This window comes from Diadema antillarum, unplaced genomic scaffold (assembly GCF_040938485.1).
Source record: "Diadema antillarum isolate AM-2024a unplaced genomic scaffold, OU_Dant_1.0 seq00001356_RagTag, whole genome shotgun sequence".
Lineage (NCBI taxonomy): Eukaryota > Metazoa > Echinodermata > Echinoidea > Diadematoida > Diadematidae > Diadema > Diadema antillarum.
In genome coordinates, this window is record NW_027272120.1 from 212016 (window position 1) to 226081 (window position 14066).

At 38.8% G+C, this 14066-nt stretch overlaps 1 protein-coding gene across 1 annotated transcript; it reads right to left on the minus strand.

Moving 5' to 3' along the window:
• Window positions 1-7833: 7833 nt before the first annotated feature.
• On the minus strand, window positions 7834-13102 carry LOC139708618 (uncharacterized). The gene is made up of 2 exons (XM_071620560.1): window positions 12773-13102; window positions 7834-8405 (listed from the first exon to the last, which is right to left on the minus strand). The coding sequence occupies exons 1-2, from the start codon at window positions 12950-12952 to the stop codon at window positions 8172-8174; spliced, it is 414 nt and encodes a 137-aa protein (XP_071476661.1). The 5' UTR covers window positions 12953-13102; the 3' UTR covers window positions 7834-8171.
• Between the last annotated feature and the right edge of the window lie 964 nt (window positions 13103-14066).

Genomic DNA, 14066 nt, shown 5'->3' on the forward strand with positions numbered 1-14066 from the left:
CATTGGGATCAGAGTCAATATCTTCACATGTCTTTAATTTTGGCGAATAGCACCTGACTCGTGAAATTCGCGAAAATAAAAACCTCGCAAAATATTTGGCGTATACAGTAATCAGTGCAGGTCATCACCCTCTAGAGGAAACAAATGACAGCCGATAAACATTGCACAATGTGCACGTTTCTGCGCTCATCACATTTTCCAGGTCTGTTAAAATAACTTGGTACCTGTTACTTGAGCAAACATGGTAGCAAAATCATACCGTTTATCAGAGGGGAACCTGGTTATTGTGAGAACTAAGCCAGTTAATCTAAGGCCTGCTAGGGCAAAATCTGAGTGGGCAGTCAGAGCAGTGTAAACAGACAAGCGATCTGATTTTGAAAGGGTTTTTGAAATGGTTCACGGAGGCTCAACATTTTTGTCGCAGTAAAAATAAGGTCTAAAGTTTAGAGCACCCTATTCGATTCAGTGGCATTTGTGTCCAGGCAACTAAAGATTTAAATGCAGGGTTCGAAATTAGCGATGGTCCGCTGGCCATTGGCCACCTGAAATCATGTCGGACTAGCTAAAAATCATAAAATTCTGAAGTTACTAGTCCGTCTGGCTAGCCAAAATATTGCTTCAGTGTCAAAATTGATTCTAAGTAGTCCGCCTGGCTAGTTAAAAAAAAAGCTAAGTGCGACCCCTGAAATGCCATGTATGGCGTAAGTACTCACATATATATTTATTTATTTATTTATTTATCTATTTATCTATTCATTTATTTATTCATTTATTTTTTGCTTCTTGATCCTTGAAAGTTGATTCAGAGAAGTTTGACAACTGAAATCAACAGCTTGATCGATTTTAACTTCACATATTATAAAATTGAAGTATAGGCCTACTATCTGACTACACAATCAGAGCACGTGGCATATGGAATGAATCCCTTTCACTGAGGTTTTTGCTCATATTCATGCATTCCCTAAATTCATGTTTTTTGGGGAGGCATCCCTTTAAGCCATATGCCATTAACATGACTTTCGAGAACTGTGATAAGAACCAAAAGTAGTTCTACCACTGATGCCATATGATCACGAACAGATCTCAACATCCCATAGATATGCAACTGATATCAAATCATTTCTTTCTTTTTTTAATACATGCAGTCTGTTAATCATTACTTTTTTCTTTCTTTTTTATACATGCAGTCTCTTAGCCTATAGAGGCTGCATTCTGCGGCACTGTGACATATGCAGTTGTACATGGATATATGAAATTACCATAGAACACAGTGTGGTCCACTGCAAGCAATAGACAGGGACAATACTAACCTTTTTTCTCTGGAGGAGGCCACTAAAATTTTGGAATGAGAAATTCTGGCGGCCCGAAAAAGAAATGCAGTGGTCCAAAATAAGAGGAAATATAAAAGTTTATTTTGAATTTCAGCTGCCAAATTGGGCCACCAAAAGATAGCCTTTTTGGAAATTTGGTGGCCCAACATCAATACTTTTGGTCCTAGTCCACTTGGACATTTATGTCAAGTCCTGAATAAAGACTATGTACAACGATTCAAAGGAAGAACAACAGCATGTTCACATGGTGAAGTTCACATGGTGAAGTTCACATGGTGAATTCAATGCCAGGAACAGTTTTGTAGTGGTATACTTCGTAAAAGATGTGGGGAGTGGGGGCAGGGGAAAAACTTTAAACTTCAAGAAAACGAAAAAGACAGAGACTCCAACCAAAAGCACCTTCTGATCTGGAGATTCTCCCGCCTGAAACCCCTAGCAAATGGGAGATTCCAAGTTGATGTGTGCGAAGCGTGAAATTCCCAGGGTTCTAGATGCTCTCTGGTGCTTTTAAGGCTTATTTTTTTCAACATACGATAGCAATAAGTAAGAAAGCCTTTCCAACGGGAGACACAGAGCCAAGGCGCGAGAAATTAAATCATAAGCGGGAGAACGGGAGATTTTGCAAAAATGGGTTTTCGGCGGGAGATCTCCTGTCGAAAACGGGAGAGTTGGAGTCTCTAAAAAGACTTGCTATATAATCCATACAAAAGATTAAACAGCCAACAATCAAAGACCCCATTATCACCCAAACTACATGTACAAGGCTGCCTTATCATTTATCTACTCTGGATTCTGCTTCTGTACTACACAATGCTTACAACAAACCTTACTACAAAATGTTCTCTTCATAAACAGACCAAGTTATAAAATAGACTGTTTCTGTATCAATCACAATGTATGATTTTTTTTTCCAACAGCCAAGTCACAAAGCATTTCATTAAACCTGCTCCCTCCCAGTAAGCTCCTTCTAAAGGGAAGAATTCGCTTAGTTGTTGCTAGGTCGGGCAAACCTTCGGCAAGTTTTGCTGTTGTTAAGGGCAACTTTTTAGAACAAAGCATGCATAAAATCTGAATACCCATATGTAATACAGAACTGGTCTATTTCATGCACTACCTCCAATGTACAAGTTGTACTGTAGCAGAGGCAGTTCCACTCAACCAGGAAGTGAACCTGATGCATGAAGATTGAAACTTTGCCTGACATATCAACATCTAAATGCATGCAAACTGGACTGAAATCAACTTTTGACAGTAGGGACAGATGAACACATGAATAGCTTGTGACTTGTTCCTCCTGGGGGAATAATGGGAGAGGGGGAGGAGTACACTGTATCCATGAATTTGAAAACATCATGATTACTAAAACAGGCCTCCTGAACATAACTATCCTTTCAGCCTGACAAAGAGTTATCATGCCAAGCTACATTGCAGAATGCATTCGTACGGGATGAACTGAACTGGGCGTAGGATTTGGGGGGGGGGGGGTCCAAAATATTTGCGGAGGTGAGTCATTCCCTCCTGCTATTCTATCTCCTTTCTAATCCACAATCTCCATTTCACTTTCTCTTTCGACGACGTTCATCCCACGCTACCCGGCCTGACTACTCCAAAGGTGGCAGCATCCTTTACATCCTCAAGTCATTCGAGGGTACAGAAAGGGGGAGGGGAGGAGGAATCTTGCAGAGCATTTAAAACCCATTGCATTTTATAAAAATGTAAACATGTGCTCATATGCTCAATATGCATTTGACTTTTGCAATATTCAATTTGTTATTGTCACTCATACACTGCAATTTACTCAATAACACCCTCTTTGAATTCTTTTGACTTGCAGGAGATAAAACCAAAGCCTGACAGTACAAGATGATGAAAGTTTAGCTGACCTTAAAAGTGAATTGTATTCTATTTTTTCTTTTCTAGAAATGGTAATATTGGTCACAATCTGCATTTAAGCAAATGAAATGAGGCAGCGACATCATCCCCAGACACGATTCCCATTTTTCCCTCACAAAAATCTCAGATACTTTTTTTTTATATCAACTGGAATTACCAAAAGAAAACAGAAAACAGTTTAACATCTACATCAATGCACAAAATCAAACTACAGCTCTGGTGGGTGTAATCATCAGTTAATGACTAGAACTCCGAGTGAAAACTGAATGTGACTAATTACTGACCAGTGACAAGACAAATGTGGTACTTAAATTACTCTTTTTAAGCACACTTTATATCAATCCAATGGCAAAGTTGTCAGAAGATGACACCTTTGGAGGTGACAAATGTCAATCACTCTTTCCACAAAGAACACAAGAAACTTGAATATTTTCAAGTATTTGAAACACCAAACATTTCTAGTCAAATTTTTCATAAGAATTCATGTTCTGCCTGTCTGACTTCATCCATTCCCTTTCCTGAAGTCATCCCAACCATGGCATACATGTGGAGTTCAACGGTCGCTATTAAAGTCTTGGTACATTTGTATTGATATCCTTCAGAGATCATAGCTTTCCACCCACTAACGTTCAAAGCTTATTCACTCTAAATCTCCCACTGATTGGTAATCGTCTATTTTCCTAAGAGCAGGAATAGCAAATCTTCCTGATATTTTTAAAATACCACTACACCGGTAGCATTAAAGGGCAGTTAAATCAATTCTTATGATTTCACATTACTTGTATAATGTAGTAACGTACGGTACATAAATCGCTGAGGCATAGATTTGTGGAATTTACTGTGGTCCTTGAGCGGATAAACCAATACTCTGATGAACCCAAAACATTTAATACACTGAACAAGGATGATGACATACAAAGAGGCTCATATTTCAGTAGCTAAAAGTTGCAACAAAATTTCATATTACAATGCTACTTCTTGCTTTAAACAACTTTGCCTGTATAGAATTTATGCATACTTTCTTTTTTTGTTCTGCTTCCTTGAGCACCCAATAATGCAGTTACGTGAAGCCATTATGTTATCATCCTTGTTCACTGTGATTTGTTATGAATTGGCAAACATTCCTCATCCCAATCACTATAATTTATGAAACTCTACAACCAGCATATCAACCATTTTCATTATAGATGTATACAAATTCAAAAGTCTGAAAATCATCTGGAGGGGTCTTTCAATGAGCGAGAGAGAGACGGGGGGGGGGGGGGGGGGGGGGGGGGGGGGTGGCAATATTTTGGCTACCTCCTGGTCTTTTTATTGACAATATGAATATCACGGAATGACATTAGGTAACAAGCTCTGACATGTCTCACAGTTCTAAATTAATCTTTCTATTAAATACAGTTTTCCTTGAATGACCATCTCGTGGAGTCTTCTTGTAATAATACTTCAAGATTGGAAGGAAAGGTCTGATTTTCACATTTCATGAAGGCATGACCAAAGTGTGTATTAATGATAAATGTATTGTCATGACCGTAGGATTTATGTGTTCAATTGAAAGTCATGCTAAAGGACATGCACTAATTCTAAACCCTGAGCATGCTCCCAATTAAATATCTGTGCACGTATTGCATCCAAAACAAAGCAGAGTGTACATTGTATCACTGGTAGCCAAGAACAATTTGCATCATTCTTGAAGCACATAAGAAGGAAAGATGACTTGAGAAATCAAAGTGAATTATACATCTTGGGCTAGCTTTTGTGAGTTTACAGTGAGTGAAAAAAAAAATCATGATCCCCATCCTTAGCAGTGCATACAGTTGTTTCTTATTTGAATGGATTGATCTAGACGGTGACTTTGAAAGTTGACACCTGACTTTAACAGTGACCCCAAACCTGCGGTAATGCACATACAACCTGCTGACATTTACATGCACAGAACTTCCTTCTGCAACATCGTCCCCTGAGTTTTCTACTGTGTACACTTTAAAGGCAATTCTCACAAGACAGCACTTTACCCTGGCTTTTATTGTGTGCGTATCACAATTGATGGCATTTGAACATTCCTCTTTCTTGCTTTTGCTCTTATTTTTCTCCTCTTTACTGGCATGCATTAAGTTGTTGTTGCACCGATACGTCGCTGTACAAAAATATAAAATTTGCTTGTCCATTTTAACTGCGATACAATAAAACTTGTTCATAAGGACCATCCAGGCCTCTCAACTGTTCCTGGGGTGGTGGGACCTCATACATTTTCAGGTCAGAAAAAAAGCAAAAGAAGTTTTGTAGCATAACATCAATGTTGATGACAAATAATGCAGAAACATTGTTCCAACATATAAGTGTATGACATTAATAATTGTTCTGCCTTGAAACTGAATTGGTATCTTTGACACTAAGAAATAATTGAGATTGTAAGAGGTCTTGCCACATCAGCAACGTTATATTTAACTGCATTAGTGTAACAAATGAATGATCATATCTATGGTATCTAAACAAGCACTCCTTTTGTTTTATCACTGGGCCCAATGCCACAATGTGAAATGTACAGGTCTGTACAACACATATCCTTTGGTTTTATAACAGCCAATCTCATACAAAGGCTTTAACAACCCATTTTGTCAACGGCATGAGATAGAAAGTTGTCTATTGATTCTATTTTAGTTTCTTTCTATAGTAAATGTCTCTCCACTTCCTACAAATGAGAACATTGGATTTCCTGTTAATCAGCAAAGTGCTCTCGTTTGTTTGTTTCCAAGAATTACAATTTATGTTGTGATGCACAGTTGTATCAATCACCCGACCAAGCATGCCAGGCTCGGCCAAGCCCATTTCTGTGCCAGAAACAGAATCAATGCATCTTCCCACGAATGACTACCTCTCTCGATCAATAAAAACTTTCAAGACTTTCCATCTCATCCTCATCCTCATTTTATGAAGAATCTTTACCGTTTCTTCCCTACCCCCCCCCCCACCACCATAAACTACATTTCCGTCATATTTCTTTTCTCTTCTTGTCTCTTTATATTTCCCTTTGTAGCCATAGCAACGAGCAGCAGACTCATTTAAGGATCTGTTCAGCCACAGGGAGACAAACCAATGCTGATAGAAAGACAAAATTGCTCTTGGCTGGTCTCAAAGCTGTTGATCCACCCCCTTTCTTTCTCATCCTTTTTTTTATTACCATGGTAACCTTCATCAGTTCCCAGGCCAATAGACAAAGAAAGATGGAGTATGAGATTTCTTTAAAAGTAACTCTTCTATTGTCCCAATCTCGCGTCGTGAATTAGCGCCATTGCATCAGCATCTTCCGTTTCTATCGGCAAGAGAACCTGTTGCCGGCTTCTAAGGATGAAGACGATCAATTAATGTCTTTGTGCTTCATGTGTCTGCTTTGACAGTCTTTACCTCACAGTGAAGGTCGGATTCATGGAAATGGAAGGCTTGGCACATAACTAGACCCTGGATGATCAGGGAAACGACGAGGGAAGGCGGAATGATTTTCTCTCTGGAAACCAATAATAGCTTGGCTTCAGGTCTAATGAGCCGTATGCAGGAAAGCAAGTGATGTTTAATTCCTTTAGACTCCTCTCACACTGTAGCATCGAGGCAATGCAATCGCCTATACTGGCAAAAGCCACTCAAGCTACCCCCTCCCCACCCCCACAAACATACCATGCTCTGTTGGAAAAGTCTTAAAAGGAACTATTGTGGGGCTTGAATACTACATTGACTTGCAATGTGCAAACTCTTTGAAAGAATTACCAAGTTCTTTAACCCACTGAACACCACAACAAGTTCACTAGCTTCAGTTAACAGTAACTACCTGAAATCAAATTTTGTGACTTCATCCATTTGTGAAGCAACAATTCCAATCTTTCCACATTTCCTCTTCCAAATCAAATGAGGCGAGACAAAGGCACACCTGCAAGAACTTGATGCAAAGTTATGTGTACATCAATCAGTCTGATATAAAACTGCATTTGGCATATAGTTCTGATGGGGATTTCCATGGTCTAATTCACATATTATATCATTGCATTCCAAATTACATGTATCCCATCCAAAGAAAAGACATTTTTGTCATTGCAAGACCATTTTGCTTGAACACAGAAGGACATCTCAAAATGAGTATTATGGATTACATTTTTCTTTTTCAAGATGTGCTACTGAGAGACATGTCAGCAAAAATGTAGACTAAAACACTTGTCCAATACTTTACCTGTTTTCTTTCTTGCTTTTATAAAAAAGATATAATGACGAAAAACACTTGCTGGGTACTCATGAAAATTTGATACACAAAGCAGGTCTTAAATCCTTCGTGATCTTTAAAGGGTTCATATGTCTTTAAAGAATGAAACTCAGAATCCTATGTGGATTGTGTGAATGCACTAAAATTAGTAGATCACATCAATGAAAGTTTGAGGAAAATTGACAATCCATTCAAAAGGTGTTTTTTGTTTTTTGTTTTTTTGTGCCGTAATCGCTGGATGAAAAGATTGTATGAATATATTGTGGCATCGAGTATGGATACTGACATGAAAGAAAATATTGAGAAAATTAAACACATTTCAACTTTTCTAGCATTTAATGAAAGAGCATGTGACTTATCTTTTCAGAAAGCAGATGGAATAATATTGCCCATAACATGTCAGTAACAAGTCAAAGGAATGTATACTTTTCAAAACAAAAATCAAAATTTGCGGAGTCCTCTTTACATAATTTTCTTTATATTGTTATGACATAAGAACGGTAGTTAGTCTTCTCATCCAGTGATGGCTGCACCAAAACTTTAAAAATGCATTGTTCTTTTGAATGGGTTGTCTGATTTCCATCAAACTTTCACTGATGAGTTCCTCTTTTTGCTGCATGCCCTATAAAATGCATGTGTTTCCTTTCCCCCTTTTTTCTAGAGCTCTCTCTGTATTGAGAGGTAAAAGGTCTCAAGTGCTAACTGTGGATCTTACCACCCTCTGGGTCCTCATTCTCCTTGTTTCCAGCATCAACGACTTTCTTGGGCTTGGCAGGGGCACTTGGCGCGCTCTTCGGTGCAGCGGGCTTGGCTTTCCTGGGTGAGGTATTCGCATTGCCGGTGCTGGGTGCATGCTTTGTGGATGGTGCACTTTTATCTCGAGTCTCCTTGGGCGTGGGCACCGTACCGTTGGTGCTGGTCTTCTCCGGTTTCTGAGGACAGCAACAAGTGATTGAAGAGATCTCTGCATTTGAAGATTTGTACCTTCACTTTTGAACTACAAACACATTGTACCTCAATCTTTAAACAGATTGTGAATACAATGTTCATCTTTTACCAAGGAACAACTAAACGTAGATTACCTACTGTATTGAACAATGCATGCACAGAATTAATGTCTAGAGCTACCGATTCTGTGACGCGCTATGTGTATTTTTGGCACTGAGCGCAGCCATAGTGGGTGTCTCAGCCGACCCACCCTTCCCACTCCCCACCCCTCTCCCTACATTAGCACGCGCGCAGAATGAAAAACTGCTTTAGCCAATGGGCGTCTCGTACTGAGTGCGCGAATGCTTGCTTAGTGCGCGAACCTTTGTTACAAGTGCGTGATAAACATGTTGCCCGGGGTGGGGGAGAGCAGGGGGGGGGGTCAGCTGAGACACCCACTATGGCTGCGCCCAGTGCCATGAAATGTCTGCTGCCCTCAACGAACCCGAATCGGTCAATATCCATAGAAATTTTAATATAATCAACGCTTAACACTGCCACCAGTCCTAAGATTCCAGACCAGTAAAAATCACTGTCAGACTAGTAACTTTTCAGGAATTGCCAAGTTTACTACTTTGACATAACCAGTAAGGGAAAAAAAAATTGTTACAAAGAAATTTTCAGGCTTGGACCAGTAAAATAAAATGGAAAAACTGGGTATCTATTGTCGCAAAAAGTACTGGTCCAACAGGGACAGGCTGGACCAGTAGAAAGACTGGGTTTAAAAACAATTTGCGGCCCTGCAATAATCACACCTTTGCATCTTGTGTTGGCTAAATATTTGTTAAATGTGCAATATTTCTATGTTTTCCTTAGAACTCCTCTTCACTTTGAAATGAAGAACTGTATACCAAACTCGCTGTAATGTTAGTCCCTCTGCACCTCAGAATACAACGTAGGTCAACAGATAAATGGCACATTACAAAAATGCTGTATTCATTATTATCAGTATTTATCATTATTATACAACATTTGAATGTTGCATATTTGAGACTATAGACATCACTAAGGAAAGACAGCACATGACTTCACTATACAGTAAGTGGGATGAAACTCATTTTAGTACCAACTCAAATTATCTGGGCACATTCATAATTCACCTACATGTATTACAGCTACTATCCAAAATGTTTTTCTTGTATTAAAAAACAACAACACACACACACACAAATGCAAATTTCCAACTACTAAAATTGTAATGTACACTTGGTATAGTATATTCCACAGCCGAGAGGTGAAAGTCCTGTCTGGGCCATGCAGGCATCTCTTGATCTCAATACCAGCATGTCTGAACAGTAACAGATTACAAGTACATAATATGTGCATTGGGACCAAATTAAGTGGGGAGAAGTACGTGTTACTCATGAACTGCAGAACTAGGCGTGCATTCATAATTACGTTGAATACAATTGAAATTGAAGCTGAAGCTAGTTTCGATAATTTAAAATACATAAAGTGGATTTTGCCTGCTTCCATGTATTTGGTACTGAGGTCTCTTGAGGATGTGAATTCATGAATTCTGAGTTTCTCATCATGCACATATCTCTCTTAGAGTAAAAAAAAAAATTTTTAAAAGACAAAAAAAAATGTTCCCTGCTACATTTCAGTTCATTTCACAAATGTGTGTATCATCTACCATATATGCACTGGTTTCAATTTTTGATCGACACAGTTCAATGCCTCGATTATATGGAGCTGCTTCAATGAAAGCCCTTTAAATTCAGGAGGAAAGTTTGTCTCGCTACCTGCCCTGACAACTACATTTGTAACTGCCAGTGGCCAGGCAAAGTGCAATTCCACATCATGGTCAAAATGACTTCTTCTTTCTAAAAATTTCGAGCAAATATCAAATGCACCCAGAATGGCAGATGTTTTATCATGATCACACCACAGACTAAGAAAGTAATGGTATTTTAAAGTTTCAGATATGTTCACTGACTGAACGCTAGATGGAGGTGACAAATATGTCATTTCTTCACAGCTCTCTCATACTTGTAGGTTCGTAGATGAACTTTGTATTAATTATCAAAATCATATCTTTGGTCAATGATTGGCAGTTGCTACCTCTTTACCCTTAATTATACAGGAAATCCATCTCAAAAATAAATAAACTTCAAAAGAAAGTAAAAAATATTCCCAACAGAACTATACAAAAATGACAAAAATCACATGAGAAATAAGAAGACAGGACATTTTGAAATTTCAATTTTTTTGGGAAAATATTTCTTGACCAGTGCTTATGAATTTCAAATCAGCAAGTTGACGACATCATGCTCACAATTTCTTTTTCATTTTGTACACAGTAATGACAAAAATCTCATATTTCTGCCATGTAAAAATATAAAACCACCCAAAATAAAACAGAAGAAATGTTAACTCTGATTGGTATGGGAACGTGCTTTTACTTGTATTAGCTAAAAATAACATTCTCCCCCAAATGTCATAACTAAAATACATCACAAATTGTGAGGGTATGACATCACCATGATTATAGTTTTGAAGTGGTGACCGAACAAGAGGCAGATTTATCTGTCTATGTGCTGTGTAATGAAAAGTCTAGTAAATGACAGATTTCTAGATCTACCACCTCCCTGGATCTACTGTACATACGTAGATCTTGTCTAGACTTGGCAATCCACGGGTTGAGGAGCTATGCACTGTGTTGACCTTATTTGATATTTCAGGTTACAGAAATGTATTCTGACATGTTTCTGCTTCTCGATGATGCCACTACGAAAAAAAAAAAAAGGTTTGGCCATCAATAATGAAATTATTGCCATAAATATTGCCAGATGCCAACAGAAATCACACTGTTAGTTACCAATTCGCTACTCGCTACTCCCCGAAATGAATGCCCGTACGCCTAGCATACGCACATCATCTGCTGAAAATACACGTTGTAGCCAGCTACTCTGATGGAAAGCTGGCGTGTGACGCTTTTGGGTCCGGTTGCGAGAACTTCAAAAACCAGATGCAAGTCCTCTAAATCGTACACAACTTTGCATTTAAATGCAAATCTGCTGCAGAAAGGAATTGCATTTGATTTCATACACAAATATCAAATGCAGCTTTGCATTTGATTTTGATCGAATACTAAGTTGCTGCCGGAAGCTGCCGACACTTGCGTTTAATGTGAAGTTGCGTTTGATCTCATGTCAAGTTTCTAGCACCAGGGCCCATAAGTCATATTCATAACACTAAACAGAACCACAGAAGTGTTACAGTAGCAGAAGCCAGCATACCCTGCCAGTTCGCCACATTTGCTGGCTAACTATAGCAGAACGTATGCCTCCGCCAGGTACTGTGTACGCCATATATTTAGCGAGTCTAAATTTTCACGAATCAGAACTTCCCAACGATTTCGCAAGTGGTTAAATTCGCGATCTTGGAGTTCTGTACCTAACGGAGAAATGTACAGTTTTGTATACGCGTGTGTCACATTCATAGCATGATCAGAGTCAATATTTTCGCGTGTCTTTAAATTAATTTTGCTAATAGCACCCGACTCGCGAAATTCACGAAAATAAAAACCTCGCGAAATATTTGCCGTTTTCAGTAAACGCACACGTGTACACATGTGATGAGTAGCAAGCAAATCTCAAACTGGCAGACTCTAGATCCCTCTAGACACTAGACGCTTTCTAATTCTACTACAATAGACCTAAGTATTCGTTACGACTGCATGCACTATGCACTCCGTCTCTGCAACACTTACGCCTACTGCAATACTAGTATTATTCGTGGCCACATCCCCACATCACAGTTGCATCGTAGAGATTTGTAATTGACATCGATCAGAGAGAAGCTGACAGTGAAAAAATGTGAGAATATAATTCTGTGTTACCCAAACTATCAATCAGATTCTAGAGTCATTTTGCCCGCTGAGGTCCCAATCAGCCAAACTTGTGATCTTATCCATAAATTATGGCTTCCAAACTCCGTACCTACTAGCTACCTAGCCTACGCCATGTAGATTGTCGATTGCCCCCTCCTAGTCCTAGCTTAGCAGACTCGGAAGGAATTTACACCGTAATTTGTAAGTTTATTTAAGAAATAAAATTCCTTTTTTAGCGTAGAACGTAGCCTGTGTAAAAGCACTGTCAGACAATAACGTTTATAGACTAACGTGCTAGGCACCTGTGTGTGACTGTGTCTGTGACCTAATTTACCTTTTAAAGCGTTAGCTACTGAACTAGACTTGTGAGCTCTCCTCTTAAATCTTTTACGATTTATTACACTACACAAGGAGACATTCTAATTAATTAGGACCCTACGTCTCTATGCCCCAGTGACATCAAAGTTGAATCCATACCGTGTTCACGCGTTTTCTGCTGCGCCTGGATTTTTTATCGCTGGGATCATCGTCGAAATCAAAGCTCGGTGGCTGAGGACTCGTCATACGAAAACCAAACATGAACACAAGACAGACGAGAACAATCACAGCTAAAACCGGAATGGTGATGTGTGGTGGTACCATGTTCTGGACATCCATGTCTATTGGTCAGACGTCACCTGGAAATGCAGAATGTTGTTGTCATTTAGGAGTTTTTAAGACTTTTCAAGGACACCGGCTGTTTAACTAAACAATATCTGCCAGTTGAGTATGTGGCTGTCGAGCTGTCCAGTGTCAGCTAGCTATTGTCGGAACATGTTGTTTCCAGATCGTCTATTTCAGCAAAACATGAATGGCCGATCTACTGCACACGTATACGTATGAAATGACGCACAAGTTAGAATCACGTCAGTCGTTTTATGTAATTCTTACATTAGTATTCCCGGGTTGATTCATTGCATATGTATAGTGCTGTTATTTTCATTCCTATCATAAGTGTATTGATATTCATATTGTCGAATCAATGCATTATGTTGACATGAAGACATTATTAAATTTTTTGTATGATAGGTAAATATCAATGTAAACACACCAATAATATCCGCATCCTTTGGATAGACTACTTTCGAGCCAGCGCTGTTGTCTTCCTCAGCTACCGGATACCTGTAGTCTCAAAACTAGTCTCCCTCATAAACTTGAAACACACTCCAGACACAACTCTGCTACTTTGGCAAAAAGGAAGCAAGTGACATCGAGTACAAATGCTACAAATGAAGAAAATATGTTTTTGGGTAGGCCCTTCAACATGGAAATTTGTGATGAGAAATAATGTCGGTATTGGTGCAAGTCATATGGTGATGCATTTATGACAATTCGAAGAATTTTGATATTCCCATAGAAACTCATTATTATGTAACTTGCTTCCTTTTGCCAAAATATTATAGATTTGTAGCAAACATGAAAAATCTGGCAAAAGGAAGCATGTCACAATCATATCATGAGTACGTTACTTGCTTCCTTTTGCCAAAGTATTATAGATTTGTAGCAAGCATATCAAAATTGGCAAAAGGAAGCAAGTGACAATCCGATATCATAAGGATGTCACTTGCTTCCTTTTGCCGAAGTATTTTAGATTGTGTGCAAATATAGGTAATTTAGCAAAAGGAAGCAAGTGACAATCATATATGAGGTTGTAACTTGCTTCCTTTTGCCAAAGTATTTCAGATTTTTAGCAAACATGAAAAATCTGGCAAAAGGAAGCAAGTGACAATCT